The sequence below is a fragment of the Apteryx mantelli genome, chromosome 2, assembly GCF_036417845.1.
Source record: "Apteryx mantelli isolate bAptMan1 chromosome 2, bAptMan1.hap1, whole genome shotgun sequence".
In the NCBI taxonomy this organism is placed as follows: domain Eukaryota; kingdom Metazoa; phylum Chordata; class Aves; order Apterygiformes; family Apterygidae; genus Apteryx; species Apteryx mantelli.
The window spans coordinates 137,555,682-137,580,228 of NC_089979.1; the positions used below are offsets into that span (position 1 = coordinate 137,555,682).

A 24,547-nucleotide genomic window follows, 5' to 3' on the forward strand; every position below is an offset into this window, starting at 1 on the left:
AGAAAATAGTTGGTGGGACTAACCACACACAATCAAGTAAAATCTGTCTCTGGCTCTTCTGTGCATGCGTGAGATACTTGCAGTTATTCCCTTGGTAGGTAAAAGCACAGTAGGAAATAGTTGTGTGTATTGGAGAAACGTGGGAATCCTGTGTTGTCGACGGGAAAACCCGATTTCCTGAATGAAAGTCCTGGGACTGAATTCTGCGCAGGCAGAGCCAGGGAACTGCTGCTGCTGCTGCCATGCCCTCTCCTCTGCTGCCAGAGGGAGAAACACCAACGTGAGAACTGGAGGTGAAAGACCAAGACTCGGGGCAAACAAATCTCTCTGCAAGGGCGGCAGGGCCAAGGATGGCTCTCAAGCTGCGAGCAAGGCAATGTGTTGTGGTTATGGAAAGGGCAGAACGTGGAATTCTTCCTGTTTGAGGGGATAAGCTAAGCACTGGGTAAATTCCAGAGCACAAGGTGAGCAAACAAAATGTTGTGCTGAGTGTTTGAGCAACATCTAGTTAGAGAGAGATGGATGCGACACGGTGCTCAGCAGGAGGAAGCACGCTGGGATCAAGGCTAGGCTGGGGGCCCGCGATGTCTGGGAGGTTTGAAGGGGAAATATCCTTTGACAAGTGAAAGAAAGATAAGTCTCCGTGTCAGGTCGGGAATTGCTGCAACTTCATGCCAATCCATTAGAATTTTTTTTTTATTACATTTTGCGTGTCATTTTATTATTACTGATATTTCAATTTGGACACATTTTGACAGGGAGATCATCTGCATGACTGAAGCACTTCTAAATATAAAGAAGGTGCTTCCTACGTCATTGATCTTCAAAAAGAAATCTCCAAACCCTAACACCTATGTGAAGAGTGTACTGCAAAAATAGTTATATCTATGTACAGTTCAAAGGAGTATTTTTTTCAGATTCAGGATGCCTTCTATGTGGTTTAACATTATTATCTCTACAAATATAAAATTAAAGCAAATTAAGGAACTGGTGAGGAGAATATTAAAGTTCTGTGATAATGTTGTTACTGTCATTTGGTGTTACACTGGCTATGTTACTACCATTGTATGTGGACGATTTGGATAAAAGAATGTAATTCCTTTGAACTAGACCAGATCACTTGCCGAAAAAATACTAATAGCATGAGAACACTGGTAATTCTGTGAAAACATTGGAAACATTCTTATACAATAACTGCTTAATGAAGTTAACAGGGAAGCTTTTGTCCTAATTATGTCTAAATGAGACATGAGGTAATATAAAGGTTATGCTGATGCAGAAGGCTGTTATTCTATTGAAAGGGGTTTCAGATGACTTCTCCAGGGAACTTCTGGGAATGTTCTTCTGGGAATGTGTTGTAAAATAATAGCTCTGGTGTAGTGTAAATAAGGATAACATGCCTCTTAATATTAATTACTTGTTTTGGACCTAAATCAGAACTTTATGATTACTTTAGAGTTTTATAGATATGTCATGTTCCAAGGTGAGTAAATGCAAAAAGTCATGGCAAGTTCATGGCATTGAAGTTTATAGTTGCATTTTGTGTTGGAAAAATACTTTATTCTTAAAAGGGAGTAGACAATAATAAAACAAGTTTTTTTTTTCTTTCTTTTTTTCTCCTCCCTTTCTTGATTTTCTGTTGAGCAGTTGAAGTGCATCCAAGGTATTTGACATACTAAGATTTGTTTACAGTGTTGACACTGTGGTTGAAAACTTCAAAGAGCTTTTTTTTTCCAGAAGCCCTTTCTCTGGCTCTGGCATTAGCACTGTTTGCAGCGCGTGCCGTGGATGGACTGAGATGACACTGGTCAAATGTGAGGGTAATGTTAGACTGTCAGACCCCAAACTTTTTTGCTCTTGGTCAGCTGGCATCTCTAGGTCTGTGACCCCCTGCCTGTTCACATTTGCTGGCATGGGTAATGCTGCTGTTGCTGAGCAGAAGAGAGGGTGCCAGCAGGACTTGTCTCCTGGGAAAGTGAAAGCCTGGACTCCCTGCATGGCCCTGAGTCATGGGGATCCTTGTCTGCCTTTGCTTCCATGGGGCTGTCCCACACGTGATGTTCAACCCTTGTACACTAGCTTCTTTGGGAACAGGAGAAGAATAAGGAGATACCTTAGTGGTAGTGCTATAGCTAGGGCTTACTAAATTTCAAAATCTTTTTATCAAGGGTATTTAAGCTAGGTAAAAGAGTACTTTGGGACATATTGTTCCATTTATTCTTTTAAGGAGGCTATTCTCCATATTCTCCATAGAAATCACTGGAGAGTTCTTCTTAAAACAGATGGTAGTGCTATAGCTAGGGCTTACTAAATTTCAAAATCTTTTTATCAAGGGTATTTAAGCTAGGTAAAAGAGTACTTTGGGACATATTGTTCCATTTATTCTTTTAAGGAGACTATTCTCCATATTCTCCATAGAAATCACTGGAGAGTTCTTCTTAAAACAGATGGCGCAATGTGTGCCATTGTAACACAATTTTCATTGTAAAATGTTATGTCCCAGGGCAAATTTACCAGAGATGGAGCAATTGTGATGTCCCATAAAAGAGAAGAAATGTGTTTTTGCAACCCTTGATATATCTGAAAAACATGCATAACTTGAAAACTAACCAAAACATCCTCCACACTGTGCTAAATGAGAAAAGCTTGCTATTTTCATTAAAGTATTTTGGGGCTGTTGGACTATTTTTAGCCTGCTAGTATATTAACTGCTTTGGCTATTCAGAAAAAAAACTGTACATCTGAAATGAATGCAATGTTATCTGGAATCATGATTATCAAGAAAACGCATTTGATCTTCCTTTAGACTTTTTGACTGGAATAGAGCATACATTTTGTGTTAACATTATTTACTGAAACTTTGTTAGATTAATATGTATATATTTAAATGATGTATAATAATGGAATACTCTACAGGTAGGGACATAGAAATATTTAAAAGTAATCTCTCTGATTCATAACTAATCAACATTAATAAGTGAGATTGATACTTATCTATGCCAGCTTTGACTTGGTAATTCATTAAGCAACAGTATTGTAAGAGTTCTGCTACCATTATTGGTGACACCTGTTGTTTCAAAGGCTACATACATGTCATGAATAATTAAAAAGGGGGAGGAATAGGTAAAATAGTATGAACGGTCATTTATTTTCATCAGAATATTCTAAGGTAATTGCTGACAAAATATTTATGTATTTATTTAAATGTATCTATGCAGAAATATAGGTGTTCATAATTTTGAACTTTATGATAGGTAGGCCTCTGAAATATTAGCAAGATATAATACTAGTATAATTCAGTATAATTATCCTGCAAAAAAATAGGAACCATTAAAGTTATGTTGTACATATATTTACAACAGGGTATATTTACGTTAAATTTCTTAGGTATGCTAAAACTATATATATATATTTTTTAATCTTTTAAGAAGCCAAAAGAAATAACTTTATTTCAGCCATGCCAATTTAAAAAATGTAAGCTAGATCAAATGATGCAATTGTATCTAGGAACCTTGAAGACTGGAAACTACTAATAAATGTTAGAGAACTATAATAATCTTTGGTCTAATCTTTGGTCTTCTCACAGACATAGAAGACAAGATTTTGAAAAATGCTGAATGCACAAAATTCTCACTTACTTCTGAGAACAGAGAGTATTTAGCATTTTGTAGGTTTGTATTTCAAGTAGCAGACTCTTCCCCCTTCTCTCTTTCTTTACACTGGTTAAGGTATATACCAGGGGGATTCCAGTCTTTACTGTGGCAGGTATTTGTTTTGTGTCCTAACACACGTTGCTCAGTATCTCCGTCCCCCTTTAGGGTGCTGTTACAGGGACAAATAAGTTGGTGCATTAGGAGCACTTCTGGATTTGGGGTCTAGACCCTGGCCGCCTCCTCTCAGCCCCGTTTTAGGTAGGGGTTGGGCTTGCCTCCGTTCGCTGGAAAGGAGGTGGAGCTGCTTGACCTGGATGGGAGTTGGGGCATTTGCCAGGCAGGTGTCCAGCATGGGCGCCTGGGGGAATCAGAAGCCTGGGGCAGGCCACAGCACACGTGCTCAAGGAATTTAGATGCAGCCATGGGTCCCCGGAATGGTGACCTTACTGGCTATATGTAGCTAAATCTGTAAGGGATAATGTTTCCTCAGCAGTGTATACTTTCTGTGAACTATTTCTTGTTTTAATTAATGGAGCAGTAACTAAAGCTGAAATGAGAGAGAGAGAGAGAGGGAACTTTAATTAAAATTCAGTGCTTTTAGTAATTAAATATAAATGACAAATTTTATATTATGCAACGTTATTGTAAGTTATTATATACATGTCAAACATTTAGACTTAGATTTTTCCAGTTCAAACTTAATAGGATATACAAAAATAAAGCTGTTAAGTCAATAAAGCAGTTTTACTTCTTACATAAATTAACACTGTTCATGTGTTTGAATATATTCAGTTACAGATCTCAGTTCAGTTCTTGAGTTTTCCACACACTTCCTGTGTGATAGTGAGCAAGTTATTTGGGAACAAATTTTTCAGTATGCCTAGTGAACTTAAAATTCAATAATTATGCCAGCCGAGTTCTTAGCCGCTTTTTAAAATTCAGCAGTAGGTCTATATTCATTTTTAGGAACTCCAAATCTCCACTTACTTCTTGTAAAGTGGGATATATATCTCTCTCTCTATCATTTTTCTAGTCCTGTATTTAAAAGTAAGCGGAGCTGTCCTTTATGTACGTACTGCTGTCAGTGGTAAAGTCAATCTTACCTCAGCTTGTGCTTTTATAGGACAAGCACATAGTAATGATAACATAATTAGTAGTAACTTAACATTTTACATCTCTTTAGTTACTTAAGGCAACTTGTAGAGAATTAGCAGAAAACCCAGTGTCTTTAGGCAGTGCTGGACACCAGAGTGCGGCCATTCTGGTTTGGGGCACAGAGTGACCATACAGGAATAGCCAGTGCCCAGGCTACGTGGCTGCTGGTCCGAGCTGCGGGACTTCTGCCTGGCGCTCTGCGGCACCCTGCGAGCCAGAGCTGCTCTCACTTCGAAGCACAGATTTGAATCAAGGTGCATGACCTGTTATGGGTGAATTCACTGGATGCAGGATGTCCTTTCTCTCGCTCTGTTTTTTCTTTCTTTTCTCCCCTTTTTGTGTGTGTGTCTGCTTAGTAGTTGTGCTTTGCTTTTTAGCAATGGATAAAACAACACGTATTGCTTGGCATGCTTCAAATGATAAAAGATTGCAAGAGGGGATAGCTCTTTTTTTGTTTGTTGCAAATATCAGCATAAAGAAGGGAATTCCTTATAAAAACCAGTCAGGTACAGCAGAAACATTTCTGTGAATATCTGTTGGAACTTGTAAAACAAATTCATTTTAAATGCATTTTATCCTTTTGAGTATGGAAGTTTACTAGGGGCTTTAGGTGTTCTTTGATTTTCTCAGAATATGAAGTATACTTGCTGATGAGAGAGAAATTTATCAAAGTAAAATATAATCTTTGTAAAAATTCATTACAGAACAGATTTGAATAGCAAATAGAAGAAAATTGTTCTTGCTTTTTTTTCTTTTTAATCTTACAAGTTATACCAACATAGGGTGACATTAGTAAACTGAATACCTTATGGATTACATAACTTTGATATTCATCTGATACAAAAATCAATAAGAGGAATGAACTTTTTTAGAAGAATTCAGTTTTGCATGTTTTAGTACATAACAAGTGAAAGAATCCCTCCTTTATAAATTACAAATCATTTAATGAACAAAACACCACAAAAATGAGTTTTATATGTGTGGCTCCTAGAAGAAGAGTTATACATGTAAACCCTGTGCCTACTGATAACAGTAGACCACCCAAAAGACTTTTGAAAATGTCTTCATTTGAAAACTTTTAGAGATCCATTCAGGATGAAACAATAGAAAATAAGTCTTTAAAAAAAACCAAATTTGCTTGCTAAAATGTAAAATATTCTCTCTTGCAAGATTTCAGTTGAATCCAAACACTGTAATATGTATGTATTACATCTACAGTCTTCTCATAAAACATTCAAACCATTAGTGACTTCTTTGTACAGGACAGGTAGATGGAGGAAGTACTGCTTCAGTGATTACTGATTCTATATAGTCGGAGCTATACAAAGGAATTATAGCATAAAATTTTGAAAAACAATGAAAGATAAAATATGACTTACTGATTTCATGCCCATTCATAAGTACCAAGGTTTTTCTTCATAGTTTCTTTCTAATAATAGAAGGCCAAAAATAGACCTTGTAGATAATTTTGCAATTTGCAGGATACTGTGGAAGTACTACTGGGCCGATTTTTTTTTAACCTTTCAATCTTGTATGTGTCAATATTTTAGGCCAAGGGCTATTCATTGAAACAAAGGGCTCTCAAATAGAAGTAAACTCACTCTAATTTTTTAATTTCATTTAAACTGATAACTAAAGCAGCTAAGTTGTAGGATCATAAAGTTTGATGTAAAGGACACAGTGCAAAAGGACTTGAGCTTCTTTGAAGATAAGTTTCAAAGTAGTCTTTTGAATACTAAAGTTGTTAAGTTCATCATGTCGAGTGAACTTAGTATTTTAGTACTGCTTTGTAAGAATTGCTCTTGAAAGGATATTTCCTACTGCACTAAAATGCAATTAAAGGAAATTTTAATCATATTTATACTTTTATGAAGGCACCCCCTCAGCCCCCTTCAAAACATAAATGGTATCACCTTGCAGAGGTAATTTCCCATAAAAGCATGAAGTCTTTTGGTCAATTAACACCGCCCAACATTTATGAAAAGAGATTAGTACTTCAAATTTGTTTAGTTTCCCATAAATTGAAATGTGAGGTTGCCATGTTGCTTTGGAGTCAGCAGGCTCTCACTTGACTATAATTTGTAGGTAACATTAACATTTCCTCGGGCTAAATCCTGTGAGTTTCTTATGGGGATGAGTGGAATCCTGGGGGAACAGAAAATGCATCAACGCACTGCAGCAAAAGCTGGTGGAAATTGTTCCAAAGTTGGCACAACTTTGGGACTAGAGTAGGGTAGAGAGAGTTCAACTTTTGCTTCTTTGACAACTGCATATATAAGGGAAATGGCTCATGAGAGTATCAGAGCATCTTTGCACAAGTTTATCCTGTGCTTCTACTCAGGTAATTTCAAGTGTGTTTTATTACTATGTTCTGAGCAGGCTGTGCCCGAGTTGAACAGTAGTATATGCAAGAAGAATTGAAGGTGGCAGAATTAAGAGACTTGTCTTCACAGGCTCATGAGGACAGGCAGTGCTGTGGTCCTTGAGGGGCAGGAGGGGCAGAGTCAGTGACCCCTCTACAGTCACTTGGCTATGGGAATGGCCTGCTGCCTGCACAGGTCCTCTGCCTGCATCCTGGAGACAGTGCTGCCCCTCGCCCCCTCCCTGGCCCCTCGTGCTGCCTTTCCTTTGAGGGGTCAGCAGCTGTGGTCCGGGCTTGGGGGGAGGTCGGGGAGGAGGGTAAGGAAGGCATACCCTGGTGGGCTGCATGTGCAGACATCTGGGTTGTGCTGTCCCAGCCTTTGTGTCACCCAGCTGACTGCTGTCCCTGGCCTGGCTGGGAGCTTTCCTCAGGGACAATGGGTGCTGCATCCAGCAGTCTGCTGCTGCCTGGCTGCCTCGTCCTTTTTTATGTAGTTTTACTGCTACATGCATTCTGTAATGTATTTGCCTTGTGTCCTTTTTAAGTAAAACCTGTTGGTTTCAGGGTCATCTATCCAGTCACAACAGTGAATATTCCTAAACCTAGATGTAAAGCAAGGAAAAACAACTAATAGTCCTGAAGCACTTGTGCCTGTGGTCCAGACCTGCAATAATGTACTACCTACCCTTTTCTCTCAAACTATAAAATAAAGTAACACAATTAATTTAAAGGCAGAATAATTGATCTTGAAGCTTTCTGCATCTGTTTGCAGACTTGAGGAAAGGCTTGTGTGTCTGAAAGCTTCATGCGTTACTAAAATACGTTACTAGTTTCTGAAAATCCTACCTTTCTCATATCTTTAGGTAATCATACTTAGAATAGCTATACTATTAATGTCAAGGACTACTGCATAAAAGCATAAACTAGATCTAAGGATAATTAATTGAAATTAAAATTGCAACATTTTAGGAGACAAGATAATTAGGTGGAACTACAGAGAAAAACATACGAGAAAAAGACAAGGGAAATGAAATAATAACTAAAACTGAACCAAATACAAAGCCTTTATCCAGACAAAAAATATATATAAAAACACAAGAATAGTATATGCTAGCTCAGGCTAAAACATCTCAGGGAAAAAAGGAAACAGATTTTTTTTTTAAGTTTAGATGGCAAAAAGAGGAGGAAACAAAGATATTGGTGAAATAAGACTTGATATTTTGAACTGAACTCAAAAAGAACACAAGATTAGGCTGAATAAAAGTGCAATTAAATACCTTACAGTACAATACAATACAATTATATTTTCTGTTGCAGTGTTTTATTCCTCATGTTTTAGGTATCTAAAAACATCAGAGAAATATGTGTCATTTGTTAGCTAAAAAAATCTGGAGACTGCTTAACATTTAAATGTTGGGGTGTGGGATGAAGTCTTTTGGTAAAGGTCTAAACATTTACAATCTAACTACTGTTCATGTCCTGATCTCAGGAGATGGAAGGCAGTCATTTTACTGTCGTCTTCTTATATTCCTCTGAAATATTCAGTGCGGTTAATGATGAGATGCTGTCATCCCATCTGAAAGATGTGCCAAAGTATTAAAGTCATGTGACTAGATGCTGTAACTCTTCCCTGGAGAAAAACAAACAAATGAAGGGCCATTAATTAGAAAATGTGCTTTTATCACTGACCTAATGTCTTGTGTGAAGTTCCACAAATGTTAGTTCCCTCTCTGGTTTTGGGTCCATAGCTGTATATAGCCTAAAGGAAAGTTGATAAGGATGTAAGATGAGATAGGAGACGGGTATATTTATGCTATTAGAAGAGGTGAAAGATAGAGACAAGCTACCTTTAAGTACTAGTTGCAGGTAACATGAGGTGTGAAAGGGTAGCAGCATGGATTTCAGCACTGCCTGAATGTGTGGGGGGGACCTGAGGCTGAGGTGTGGAGCCTGTGCTCCTGCTCATGGTGCTGTGCCTGCTCTGCCCTTCCTCTCTTAATGTTGCTTCATTAAACTGCCTCATCCATACCGTGCTATACTTGCACATCCTCATCTCTGGTGGCAGTGTGCATATGCCATCAGCTCAAGTGCTAAGAATACACAACTGATGCCGTTTATGGATTCTTTGCAAACCCAGAAATTAACAGCTGCTGGGAACTAAATTTGAGCAAGATGGACATAGTTTCGGTGAACAGGGAATAGTAGTTTGAGATGCTGCTGCTATCACATAGTTTGGCTGAGAATATGCATTTCAATTGGCAAGGGCCTATCCCACTTTTACAATATCGCTTTTGGTAATTCACTGTCACTGAACTCTTTTGTAGTAATACCAGAGAATAAATATGCAACCTTTTCCAGTTGTTTAGAAGGCTCCACTCTATCCCAATGGATGGTGACATAGCATAAGCTATTCACATCTTGGGGCTACAATAGCTTAATCAGGTTCTGCATGAAGCTATCTTCCCGGGGCTGGAAGGAGGAAAAAAAAAAATCCAGCTAGTAGAAAACAATGTAGTATGCCCATCTACCACAAAATCCATTAACCTGCCCATTAACCTGTTCCCTATTCTCTCTGCAGACTTCCTGCTGAAGATTAAATCAGTTTCATATTCTCACATCCTATTTAAAAGGAACTGAAGTGCCATGTTCCTGGTATATTTTAAAAGTGCATAAAACTTTTGGAATGAGGACAGCCGTTAACAAATCTCCTTGAGCACAGTGGAACATTTTTGTCACAAGACTAAAGCACATCTCTTCAAAGGCTTATTTCCGACCATGAAGCAGGAATTTCTGCCCCAGGAAATTAAGGATCATCAGAAATCTTCCCCAGTTGTAAATTACACTTTTCAGCTTCTCTTTCTTTTAATGTAACCACCCCTAGAGCACCTAAATATGGAGAGATTAATTAAAGCAAACAATTAAACAAAAAGCATGTAGCTTATTGCCAACAAAAGGACTCTAGCAAAGTTAATTGTTATGCTGAATTTACAGTTCATCCCAGGAGAGGGAATAGAAAGAAAAGAGGAACAACACATGACAGAGTAGTCAGAGCTTAATATTCTGCTGATACAGGCTCAGGTACTTGTGATGCCAGTAGTGTAAAGATCTGTGTGGAATTCACTCTGAAGGATACGCTTCTAAAGCTAATTTTCTTAAGAAAGATGACAAATTCATACTTTTCAAGGCAGAGTTTGCCTCTAAGATGTTTATTCGCTTCTGCTCTGAACTTTGGAGATTTTTTGAGTGGATAAAAACATAGCAGTGTGTAACTTGGAAAGAGTTTTGATTAATTCTCTCAGCAGAATGATTTATCCAGTGGATGGCCATATGTGCTCTATTCAAAAAAAAAAAAAAAAAAAAAAAAAAAAAAAAAAAAAAGATAACTATCAAATTCTGTAGTAATTTATGGCAGATTACTTGTGTCATTTATTAGTGAATACCAGTCATAAGCCTCTGATTCAGCCTTCTTTGAAGAGTCCTTAGAACTTCACATTCAAGTGACATGTTGTGTGTTTCTGAAACTTGCCAATTTCAGAATATTAACACCCCTTTCCTAGAAACTTTTCTGTCTAAACCCCACATTTTGGTGAGGTTGATCTTTGGTGTCATCCCCCCCCAACTCCCCCACTTTTCAATATGTTTATAATCAATCATCTAAAAAAGCAAAATGTAAAATAGTGTGATTGTTTAATCCTAAAACAAACAGTGCCCAATTTTAAAGGACCTATAGACAAATTTGCTAATGCAAATTAGTCACTGATGAAAAATGATTAAAAAAAAAGACTAATGTGTCAAACTTCAAGCTTTCACCTTTTTAATTTTATTTTTTTTTCCTAAAATTGTAATCCAGGAGTTTTTAAACCTTGGGAACAGCCCCATGACTCTCAGTTAAAGAAGACTTTTTTGAATTAAGTAGTTTGCCTCATAAGCACAAAGTAAAACCCAGCCTGAAATATGCCAGTTTATTTGATTCAATTGTATTATTTAAAGGAAGAAGAAAGCCATTATAACCTACAGTACATCAACACATATACATTCTGGTATTTTCTTGTTCAGATTTCTACACCAAATTCATTTCTTCAGTATTTCTTTTAGTGGAAAAAAAAAAAAGAAATTCAGATGTAGTTCTTCTGACTTAGTAAGTTTTTAATGTAATAACCTGGCAATAACAAGCCTAGAAAGAGTGGGAAAAATCTGAGATCTATCTAAAGTTGCTTTTAAAGTAGTCATGTGATGAAGTTAAGGTACATCAAGAGCAAAGTAAAATATAGTTAAAAATGTACTGCTGTATTTAAAATGTAATCAAATATATTAAGTGATTTTTATTAAACATCCATCTCTTTTTTTTTCTTCCAATATATTCTGAACAGGTTTTTTTTTTTTTTTTTTTTTTTTTTGTGTGTGTAGCGTTTGTTGCTAATATTTCTCACTATCACAAAAATGCATTAGTGAAATGTTTTCTCAAAGATTCAGGTATTCTGCTTAACTTGCCACAATAGTTTTTGTGCTACATGTGTCCCCAGTGTTTATTGATATGTTCCACATAAATAATTCAAAGAGGATTGGAATAATTGTTTCTCTGAGGAATACAGTCCAAACCTTTTATTAAGATTTAAATGGATGTTCTTATCTGCCCCAAACTAGGAAGTAGTCAGAAAACATGCATGCTTTTGAGTTGTGTTGAAGTAGCTTTAAATGTCATGGGAGAGATTTTCAGCTAGATCAGCAAATTTTTATTGATTTCAATGCATCAATGTTTAGATTTCAGAATTATGATAACTTACATCAATTAGTATCCTTTGCCAAACTGAAAAAGAATGTGTATTACTAAAATGACATTATACTTTCTGTGTCTCTTCAGAATAAACGTTCAGCTAAATGAATTTGGAGTATGGCTCACATTAGAGACACTCTTTTCCAAAAGATGTGAAACAAATTGTCAGAATATATTCAAAAATTGTCTTGTATGTCCATAAAAAATTTTATTTCTTTTTTGGTTCAGCTTCTTTGACAATAACAACCTTAGGATAGAGGGGTTCAATAGCAAAGTTTGTCATTCATTGCCCAGGAAATATTACATACTTTGATCATAACTGCTTAATTAAATAGACCAGAAATAGTGCAACATAATCCCTTACATGTTAATGTTGTATAGATCTTAAAATATGATCACAAGATGATATATTTTATATGTGAAGGCTGAGTTCCTCTTCTACAAGTATTCATGAAATGTGCACTTTTCCGTTGTTTGATTAAATCTGCAAATGACACTATCGAGTCTTCAGAGGAAAGATGCTTACACGTTGTCAGTAAAGGAACATCTCTGCTTCCTGAACTGGTTTCAGGAGCTAATACAGAAGACTCTTTCAGGTAGATGTCTGTCAGCATGTGGTAGCTGACATGTAAAAATTCTCCTTTAGAAAATCCATGATGTCACCCACACTGAAATCACAGGACCCTGATAACCATGGTGAAATTGCAGGACGTGATTGAAGGAAGTGTCGAGTACATTCTGTATAGAAAAGTTCAATTCTTGAAAAGCATAATTGCTTCAGCCTCCATAGCAACTAAGGTATAAAACATTCTGTGTTACTTATTTCTATTGTTCAGGCAAAATCACTAATCAGTCATGTTGTGGGGAGCTATAGTCTCCTTTGAAGGAAACTTGTCTCCTTATGGTTGAAGTCCTTTGTCTCTCTCTTTTTTTGTTGTTGTTTTTATTGTTTCCTAAGAAAAGCATGAACACATTGAAATGGGTTTTCCATGGCTAGCTAAATGAATTAGTCACTTATTAGCTTAGTTTCCCACATAGCGGGGAACTCCCACACAGTTTTGGAGTTAGCAAATTGAAGAAAGTGGGAGGAAGGAACTTGAAGAAAGCCTTGATCAGAAGGCTTCACTCTCTTATAAAGTGGAAGATGCTTACCTGGTCACCCACACCCCTTGTTGCCATCAACCTTACCCTGTTTACTCTTTATGGAGTAACTGGAAATTAATGATGAAGTTGGATGCGAGATGGGCATTATGGAAAGACTGGTAGGACAAAGGACAGAAAATTTCCAATAGCCAGTTTCTAGGCTGTTTAGGTTTTCTTGTTATGGTTATCAAAGAAAGTTCCTTAAGGCATGCATTCATCTTGAAGGAACAGTTTCATGCTTTCAGTCGCTGCAGTGGTGATGTGCCCCAGAAGAAGCCCTTCTCTTCAGAAAGAAGCAGAGGGAGTTGGATGGATTGAGCAGCTGGACATGTTTGCACAGGCCATAGTCTCAGTCTGGCATCAAAGTTTCAAGTTGAACCCAGTGTCACTGGTTGTTGTTGTAGGACTGAGGGTATCAGCTTTTGCCATGCTTTCCAGACACTGCTCTCCCCTTGCCCTGCTTTATGAGCTGTTATGAGATAATTTGTTCAGTGAGGCTGTTGTAGAGAGGACATGCCCTTTTGGTTTTTCCCCTATTATCTGTTCCTTTCTCTTCTCCTTTCCTCAGCCTGGTTTCTTAAGGGTAGCTGAGAATCTCAGTGGCACGAGGAACTCCTGGAAATCTAAGTTTGTTAACATTGTTGGCTGAATGCTAAGTAACTTGATTAGTAGAATTTTTAAACAAAGTTTTACTTCGTAGTTTGGGTGTGTGGCCTCGTAGGAATCCTGACAAAAAACTTTATAAATCCTAAAGGAAGAACGCATCATAAAAGGGAGACTGGAAACTTAAGAATTCTTATTGTCAGGCAAGAGAGGAGGAAAAATTTTTGTCTAATTATTTTTTTTTTCATAAAATGAATGTGTTATTTATACAGTGTCTCAAATTTCTCTTATTTGTAAGGTCTGCTTTGTTTCTGGTTAGGGAGGATTGTGGCTCTTACTGAAACAGATGCTTTGTACAAACAAAATATTTACACAAATCCATGTTTCCTAGCATAGGTCAAACTCTTAGAGGATCAGTGGAAGAGTTCCTTGCTTGACATCCTGTATATTTTAACTGTATACTATTATAACTGTATTGTGTTCTTCAAAGTAATTTGTCTCTGCATGGAGAGGTCAAAGCACTGCTTATATCTGTTTAGTGCTGTTGATCTTTGTTTTGCTTGCTAGCAAGCACGTTTAATTAATGTTTTAGTTCAAGATTTTATATTTCATTTGTTATTGTGTTATCCCTGTTACTGCTTTCCTCTTCATGTACTTGGCTTTAGTTCTGTCACTGCATGACATTCGTAAGAGTACTGAAAGAAAGAACACTAAAATAAAGTGCAAAAGAATGCATTTAAATTAAACTCTGCTTAGAAAGATCATATAAATTAACATGTTCTCTTACATTACAGAACTTAAGAAACTTGTATGAAATATTGATCTTCTTGAAATGAAATGTTTACTGGAACAGATGAGACACCATAAAACATAAGTATGCATTGATGGCTTTTTGGCCTTAGCATCTGTATAATGAACACATTGTTATCTATGTAAAATGAGAAAATGCTGCTATAAAAGCCTTAAATATGAATACTAATTAACAGATGCAGGAAGACTACGTTTCCTTTTTTTGGGTCTGAGATACCTCCCCTGAAGCAGAACATAGTAGGAGGCTAAAAAAGGAAACCTCTATGAGGTTCCTTTTGCAGAGGTTTTCCCCATTATTTTTGTGCCTGTTCCTGCATCTCACACATGGAGGTGATGTACAGGACCTGGCTGCAGCCCCCCAAAGACCAGGGAGTTGTCCTCAGAGGACTGTTTACTTCCACGTTACTGCTCCAGGGTTCAGCTTGGTAAATTAGTTCCGTTAGATTCCCTCCCAGTCTTTTCTTTTAAAGGGAGGACTTATATTTGGGGAGATTTCCAAGATAATCGCATGACCTTAAGCTGTTATATCCTCCATGGTAACTCTGCGGGCTTAGACACGGACTACATTTTCTACCCTGTGGACTGTCATGCCCATACCAAACTTTTCCACTGCCCTTCCATCTCCATCAGGTCATGTACCTTTTCTCACAAAACTGTCCCCACGCAGCAGAGAGTCTGGGTAAATGGTAAAGGATGTTCTGCCTCAGAGGTGAGGCTTTAGCTCTAAAGCAGAAGAAGAGGAAGACAATGGGAAGAAAATGTTTGTTTTCACTGCCCACGTACTGCGAACAAGTCATTCCACATGAATAGATGGATCCTTCTCTGGAGATATTCAAAACCCGCCTGGACGCGATCCTGTGCAACGTGCTCTAGGTAACCCTGCTTGAGCAGGGGGTTGGACTAGATGATCTCCAGAGGTCCCTTCCAACCTCAGCCATTCTGTGATTCTGTGATCAGCTTAGTTCCCACACCAGTTAATATCTTGCTAGCGATAACGATTCAAATGGTAGGCTGTTAGTCATAAATATTTACATTAAATTAAATAACTGGGATGATCTCTAATGGTACAGCATTCAGCAGTGTTAACTTCTACAGCTAATGAAGCTGATGTAATTAATAATGCAAGAAGTAACACTGGATGAAATTGTTGTAGAAATTTTTGAATATGTTAGATCAACCATGTAAATATAAAACCGTTTTCAATAAAACCTAATCAGTTGTCAAGAAGATGAGGGTGGAAAAAATCTATTTGAAAATATAAGACTGTCTTCAATATAATCTAATCAACTGTCAAAAATGAAACACTTCTAATTTGATGAAAAAGTCTCTGTTGACCTAAGTGATTTTCTCTTGTCATAAATAAGAGGAATGAGGCTGTCAAGACAGGGTAACAGCTTTCTAACTGGTCACTTTTACCTTTTGTAGTTACTGCCCTGTTTTTTTGTTACTGAGGTTGTCTCACTGTTGTTTGAGGGCTGATGTGCCTTACTCTTAGTCATCATTATCTACCTTAATGTTACTTTTTCCATCGCAATCTGCACGCTCCGATTAGCTTTTGTTCAGTTAGTGTTTCTAAATCTGATGTCTTCTACCTTATCCTTACGTTTTATTCAAACTTGAGAAGATGAAGAGCGTACGAATCTCTTCTGGTTCAAATTTTAAAAAGACAAGGCAGCTGCCAAGGAGGAAGTTGAACAGCTAGTATTATTATTCAGATAGTCTTCCTTGAACATTAAGTACTCTTAATGCAGGTACATATATGCCCATGTCAGTCACCAAGAAGGGTCTGGGAGCAATGAAAGCATGTTCTGGCACTGAGGTTGAGGTAAAATAATGCACTTAAATTAGTTTACATAGATGCATGTGTTAGTTGTATCTCTGATTTCTGAAAAGGCACACCCGGTACTACTTGGACTTTCTTCCAAAGGTTCGCTAATATGTATCATTTAGATGTTAATAAGATTAGGCATATTTTTTTCCGATGTAATACAGGATTTACTTTAGAATGTCATCATGTCAGTCAACTTATTCTTAACTTTAGAAATGTTAACTGTTATGCCCAGATAATTTTCTTATGTTATTAGCTTTATTTCTTCTACATCTTTCTTCCTGAATTTCTTTGTCCAGGAATGATGCTCTCGTATGTGAGACAGAAAAAAGATGCTGACTATCATTGGATGAATGTATTTTTTCCCCACATACTTCTCTTCCTAGCTGCTCTGCCTTTTTTTTTTTCCTTGTGATATTTTGCTCTTTTTTCCCCCCTCGCTCGCTCCCTCCCCCAGCTACTAACATCTTCCTTAGCACTCTTTCCATTACTCTGTCAGTCTCTTTTGGTCTGAATTTATCCTTTGCTATTTTCATAATCTGACCCTTGTAAATAACACCATTGCCAGACATACAAAGAGATTCCTCTTACGGTCTAAAATTAGCTTTCCAGTATAAACCTGTCATCTGGGCGACCTCTGTAATCAATAGAGAAAGATAAATACCACAAGAAGTCAACTTATTGCATTTTAAGATTATATTGAAAATAGAGGGATTAATTGCTGTCTGGGCCACCTGTCTCTTTTTGCTGATTAAAGAGAGAGCCCTACATGACAATCTCAGATGAGATATCTGACTTTCAGATGGTTAAAATTAGATGAAAAGTATACCACTCCTGTAGCGCAAGGAATGGTGCTGGTAATGCATTACCTTTGTAATGTCTGTTCTACAGAGGTCAAAACTACATAAAACTGGAGTTCAATGACACCCACAGTTTAATCTTCCTTCCTGAACTGATTTCTGAACAGTGCCAACAGTTATATTTGATTTTTCAGTGATGTTTTCAACAGTGTTGTGACAGATTCTAAAAATCAACCCCTATTATTTCATTAGAATAGTTAATATTTATGTATCTCTTGTGTGAATTCCTCACCAAATTGCTAAATAAAATTAATTTCATTTTTGAGGTGCGCAGATGGAAGCTGTAGAGTATTTTTGACAAGGCCACACAGTACTATACAATGGCATAGTTGAATATAAACCCAGTTGCCTAAATCCCATCCTAAAATCATAGGAACTAAGTCTGCTCGTAGATGGTGCCTGCTATTACACTGATTATTACTGGAACAGAAATGTACCCACTCAGACTGTTCAGATACACCTTGATCAGAAACAGTGGATAATATTTGGTTAGCAATGCTATACAGAAACATTTGGAATTATAAAGTTTGGAAATGCATGTAAAACTTATTATGAACAAATATTATATAAACAAATTTATAAGAAAATTATATATGAGAAAAAATGTTTATCAGCTATAATTATTCCATTAGTAAAACTGATATTTATACTTCTAATGTTGGACTCTCTTTTAACAGCGTTGTAACTCACCACTGAATCAACAACTTGGGAACAGTTAATAGCATCAAAAACTTCATTCGCATAGACTGATGTCATCTCTCAAGTCTCCAAGCACTGTGAACTGAAACTACGAAACCATATGGAATTTATATCACCCGGGTCAAAAGGCAAGCTCTTCTGATATTTAACAGGGAACCGTACTGCCATTATGTCGAACCAGGAGAAGTGGGTTAACCTTAGTCCTGGAGAATTCTCTCAGCTTCAGAAATATGCAGAATGTAAGTACTTACCGTTTGAAATACGTGACTTAACTGCTAATTCAAAATCAAGAACATTTTGAACTGTACTTTAGAAGACAAAACTGGAGCCATAAGATAGTTAACATCATATTTTACTGTTATTATACATTGTATATTATTACTCATATTATTCACTGCTAAATAACAGGTTAAATTAGGGTTCATTTTTATGGTTTCTAATCCAAAAGATTTGATTTTCAGAAAAAAATTTTCACAGTTGGTGACTCCTAACTTTTTTTTTTCCTGAGCAATTATCATCCAGTATAGTATGATTTAGACTGACTATGGGTTACTTGACTATGGTTATTTGGAAAGCACATTTTTTTTTGCTGTGCTTTCTTAAATTCACTGTAACACTTTGTAGGCCTCAGGAGGGGGGATTATCATAAAAAAAAAAAAAAAAAAAAATTGTTCAGTCCTGCTGAAAACAATTACAGGAGAAACATATCTAGCTGCGCAATCTGAAGGAGTTGTTTTCATGAGAAAGACCAGGAAATAAAAATCTCCCTATTCAAAAGGCAAGCTGAAGATCCAGTTCTTTAGTTATTATTCAGGCAAACCTTCCTTTAAGTTGCCTGAAAAAATAGAACAGAATTACATGCCCAGAGGACAGATGAAAAGTTAGATTTAGGAGGCAGTTTATAAAGCTGGATGGGAACTGAACAAGAATAGCACAAGAACATTTGGGAAGTTTTCCTGTATGATAAGAAATGCAAAAAAATGCAAATATATTTTTAAAAAACATTAGAGAAAATCTTGTATTATTTATGAATGACTTATTACTAAAGGACACTTCTACATATAAGGTAAAATGAAGAAAAGTGACTTGCTTTTTTTGTTGTTTTGCCTGTGAAATCTCAACATATGCGCAGTTGTATTTCAGTAGAGTCATCTAATGGAATAACCGTGAAATGATGACTGGAATTAACTTTAATCACATTTCAGTGGAAGGTACCATTGGGTTTCATAAATTTTTCATTATATCAAGTTAAACTATGAATTATACTTAATATTCTACAATGTCATTGGACAAAAGGTCAGATAAAAATATGTTATTATATGATGCTTTCTGGAACAGATATTTTCAAGAGTTTTTTTTCAAGAGAAGAGCTTTTCAAGTTTATAAAACTGTTCAGTAGTTCAAAATACTCTATTTATTAACAAAGCATGCTCCCCCCACCCATGTTACCATCTTGTCTCAAAGGATAAGCTATAGAGATGAAGAAATTTGCTCCATCTATTGCTTTAAATCTCAAAGATATTACCAAGCAGGGAGCTATTTCATTTCTCCTTTAATAGTGGATTATAAGACCTGTCGAATAATTAATCAGTTATGTTCTACTTCTTAAAGATCTGGCCTGAGTCTGAGAAATGAACATGTCCAAGCTTTTTTAGTATTTGTTTTATTTGTGTCTAACATACAGAAATATTAAATACAGGGAAATAAGATGCAATTTTGTGGACCTTCATAAAGCTTGAAGGGGTACTTTCTTTGATATTCCTTTGCCTTCACAGAACATGGCAATGGAAAATTTTTTGCTTCTTAAGTTTGACATGAATAAGTTTTGGATAATAAACACAGTGTAGTAGTTTTAAAAAGAATATTTACTTCTGCCTATGAAGAGGTTTCAAAATGGCTCTTCATTAATTTTTTCAATATTAGAAATTGATGACTTCTAATATAGAGAGGTACAAGCAGTTATGTTTTCTTCTATATACTGTTTTAACCTAAGCCTTCAGTGCACCATTTGAAAAAGTATTTGTCTTCTCCTTTATGAGAAAGATAGTTGTTATATTCTTTCTACTCCCATTTCCTCCTCCAACACTCTTGCACACACCATAGTTCAGAACTATTCCTTTAATAGAACAAATATTGGTATCAGTATAAAGCATTTTGTGAAATTAGTTGGATTTGCTTATGTTCAGGTTTGTGTGTGTATATAAGGGAAAAAATGCAGGTTTTTGTGTATACATAAGAGAACGACATGATGTCTCTGAAGTGTATTGATCTAACCCTTCTCTGCTTGTGTGTAAAAGGATATTAGTTGCACCAGTATGTGAAATGTGATGCTTCTTTGTATCAGCATTTGAATTTCTGAAGCAATTAGAGAAAAAAAATTGTTAATTGTATTAAAGCTTTAATATATAATTCCAAGGGATTATAACCCAGATATGGGCCTTATTTGAAATGTGTGATCTGTCCAAACTAATTTTGCTAAATGGCAGAATAACAGTATTTTTAAATGTGTGATTAAGACTTAAAAATGCAGTTTTGTTAAAATGTTATGTATTTTATTAGATCCAGCATTTTAGAATTTGTTATATTTTTATCTAACATGCAGAGGTATGAAATATTATGATAGTAGCTGTCTCTATTCATTACTGTATAGTAATTATGTGGGATTTTATAAAGTTTGAGTATATAATTTCTTTGATATTCCACTCTCTTTGCTGAACATTGCAAGATCTTAGGAGACTTTGGCTGGCTTGACTAAGATTGCTTTAAGAAAAAAAAAAAAAAAAAGGCACACTGTTCTCTAGCATGTGACTTGAGGTACCACTGGATCTTCTCTCATGGTACAGCCCTGCAGGTCCCAGAACTGTGATACTCTTATGTATGCACAGTATCAGCTGTCCATCATGCTCCTTTGTCAGAAACGACTGCTTCTTGTTGCAGATGGTGAAACAAAATTTTGCTAGAATCAGTGGCGTTTTACATTATAGTGTTAGCATTCTGCAGCAATTTAAAAAGGCATGAAAACACCAGAAGAAATTCTGTTCTAGGAGATAAGATATCCGGGAGTCTATGATGAACCTTGGAGATTCTTTAACTCCCACAGAAAGGAGAGATTTTCTGGGTTGCAGAAGGTAACACTCCAGGGATGTTTGATTTTGTGACAAATGCCTATCAACAACTGTCAGCTATGACCCCCAACTTTGCCTCATGGCTGGCAAGGAAGGTCCTGACCGCTAATTGTGCGAAGGAGTTGGGTTTCATCAAAGTGTTCTGGAATACAGTAGGGAAGTTTTATCAGTGATTCATTTTCCACCCACTTACTGATACTGGGGATTATAATTTGTTCTGCCTTTTATTCAATTTAATGTATATAGGCTGTACTTCATAAATCCTACCTAACTTACAACATGATTTTAACTTTGGAAATTTTTTAACAGATACAGTTTTTGAATTTAAAAAATACAGTATTTATGCTTCCTATTTTATTTTGCTGCTATTTATTTGGTTTATTTTGGGCCTGATTCAAAGGCTAGAGTTTTCCCAAAACATGTCTGCCTTGGATGCTAGTGACTTTGGATCATGCTCTTAGTGATTGACAGTCACATCTACTCAATACGGCGCTGGAATCAGAATTATTTTCATACTTCAACAAACTGAAGTCTGAATGGAATTGTTTAAGATTATTGTGCAAACTTACTTAGGATTATTGGAATCTATGCAGATCAATTTATGCAGATGTTTGAAAGTATGACTTATGCATCATAAGACTGAAAGAAAGTATTATAGGCACTTCAAACAGTAAGACCCGTAAAATAGTTTTTTCTGTGATACCTGTATTACTGTATACATATTTTGGTGTACTAAGAAAAATTACTCATATTGATTGGTAGAAACTTAATTAAAAGAAAACATAAAGAAACATAAAGGTGGTTCAGAACATCTACTATAGTTGATGATACTAAACAGAGACCTTCAACAGGTGATTCCAGAGGCAGTATGTGTGGAGATGCCTTGAGCTAACCAGTAGGAAGCTCTGCCTGCATTGTGCGTAATAGCTTAGTGGTCAGAAAACATCCCTACAGAGTTTCTCCCTCATGCTGGATACCGAGGGAGATTCTCTTGCTTGTGTGAGACATCCCCTTCTTTCTGGTCTGATAACCTTAGTTTTGATTCAGTTTGGGAGGTGTGGTAACCCAGACTATTGTGTAACAGGGCACACCTGTAGGAAGTGAGGGATTTGGGCTTGAGTCCTTTAAGGCTAAGCCTCAGTTTGAATCCAGCCTTCAACCTTGCCCCTGCCCAGAGGGCAAGCCCGTCTCACATTCACTATTTTTATGAAGATGACTGTTGCTACAATACTTTGTGCTGAAATCAGTCACATCTGCAAGTATTAAGTTTTGTGAGAATAGCAAAGGAATGGGTCCATCTGGGTCCAAAGTCAGAAATTAAGTACCTCTTCATCCTATCTTTAGACTGTAGTAGAATTTAGGAGAAACCTAGATGACTTGTTCTAGGGTTACCCTTGTGCGTCAGCTGACTTTAGTCATGTAAGTAATTTTCAGACTGTACTGAGATACAGGCTGCACAGATAGTAAGTTTAAAGTGCTTCCAGAGTTAGGTGCTGAACTGCAGCTGGTAGAGTACGGACATTATAGATGCAGCTGTCCTGGGCTTGGAGATCTGATTTCAGCCTAAAGTCCCTTTCAGTTACCAAAGTAGGTGCATAGATCTTGCACTATAAAGACCTGTTCAACTCTATTCCTCACTTGGATTCTAACACTTGGGCAGGGATCCATATTTTCCACGTTCTGAGTAAAACAGACTTTGTTCCAGTTCTGCATAGTTCCACTTTTAACTGAAGTTCTATGAGCTTGATAATAGCTTGTCTGTTCTTGCAAGTATGGTTAAATAAACAAGGACTGCTGTATGTGCAGATACTCTGCTTTGCATTGCCTTGAGAAGTTCCTACCATGTCTTGTTTACCTATGCTATTCATCATATATTTAGAGTATGATTCTCAGCTTCGTTCAAGCTTATTGTCTGGTGAAAATACAATATTACATTGTCTGAATGTAAAATCTATTTTCTGAAACACATACTATCTTTTCCCAATTTCCATAAATTAACCAAAAGTCAAAGGAGATACGAATCTGGGTCCTCCACTGTTTGTTCCTAATCACAAAACATCTTCCTCGGAGTGACACTTAGGACTTAACAGTAAGTGAGTATCTTCCAGTAAATTAATATCTTTGTAGCAAGCTCTGATTCACTGTGGTTACAATTAAAGTGGTATAAAAATAATATTCTATTAGATGTCCATGATTCACAGAATATCCATAATTTCATTTGACTAAAATATTTTTTCAGTTCAAGTTGAGGCTACTTAATATTTAAGAACTTTCTTCATCTGCATACCACCATGCTTAAATAATTTGGGGCTTCAAAGGAATTTTTGTGGAACAATTCAAATGGTAGTTTAAAAAGAAGAAAATTGTATTTCTAGAATTCAAAGAGCATGTTAACTCATACTTGGCTCTTTGCAGTTAATCTGTGTGTGTGTGTGTGTTTTAGAAGAGTAATTATTTGCAATTACAGTTCCTCTGTGTCCTCCTTTCTGGTCAAATTAAAAATCTCCTTTTGTTCTGAAGAGGGAATAGTAGAAAACTTTGTGCGTTAGGTCTCTACCCAGTTTTAAAATACCAGAGAAGAGATAAAAGAAAGATAAATGAGATAACTGGGATGCTCATTATGGGTATGTAGCCCACACCAAAACACGACGATTCTAGGGAAATACATGCACATTTTTACTCAAGAGAAGACAAATTCATATTTCCTCCTTTAGATCTCATTATCAGTGCTGGCTGTGAGAAAGAGGAAAGAAAGGTGAAAAGATACTTTTTTTTTGGCATAAAAATGTCCCTTAAAGTATACAGGAGTAATACAGAACTATGTATATACCGGTACTATGCAAACTGTTAAGAAGAAATGGTCTCTGCCCTGAGAAGTCTATGTATCAAGCAGCTAGTCCTGTGTGTGCCTTATCCTAACAGCTGCCTGAATTGTAAGGATATTAGTGAGAAGCAATGTAAGTACTTCCATTGTGATTTTATTAAAATCCATAGGGTAAGTTTGATCATTTTGGAGAGTATTCTTGTATCATCTCCATTTTATTAAATGGCTGTTATAATCTAAAACTTCAGATCAGGGAAGTATGGAAGGTCCTGCTCCAAAAGCAAGTGAGAAAATATTGAAGGAGTTGGAAAGAGTTAAAGCAAGACTGTTTCATGATTCAGAGCTTTAAAAGAAAGAAGGAAAGTCTGCCCTTCCTTTAGTAGGTGGAGAGAGGCAGAGGAAAAGGCCCCTGAGCTCTGGCAGCATGCGTGCTCTGGGGAAATTGCTTTATTTTGTGTTGTCCTTTTGAGTTTGACAACAAATTGTGCCCTGAGGAAAAAGCCTGAAAAAGACTTTTTGCAAAACTTTTGGCAATGATTTTTTCTCAGGCTGGTGGAGAAAAACTTGGCCAAACTGTCACAGCCTGAAGATGGAAATAGATGTTGGAGTGCTACTGAAATGGCTGTGAGAACAGGAACAGCACCAGCAGCTGCAGCATCTCTTGATGTAGCATCAGTAGCTACTGCAAGAACTAGACAGTGTAACAATTTT

At 36.6% G+C, this 24,547-nt stretch overlaps 1 protein-coding gene across 1 annotated transcript in view; it reads left to right on the forward strand.

The window, feature by feature from the left end:
• The first annotated feature begins 18,056 nt into the window (after positions 1-18,056).
• Positions 18,057-24,547, forward strand: part of DGKB (diacylglycerol kinase beta) — a 337,863-nt gene continuing 331,372 nt past the window's right edge. Inside the window, exon 1 of the mRNA XM_013941524.2 lies at positions 18,057-18,126. Within this exon, the coding sequence (XP_013796978.1) occupies positions 18,057-18,126 (70 nt within the window). The remainder of the gene's footprint in view (positions 18,127-24,547) is intronic.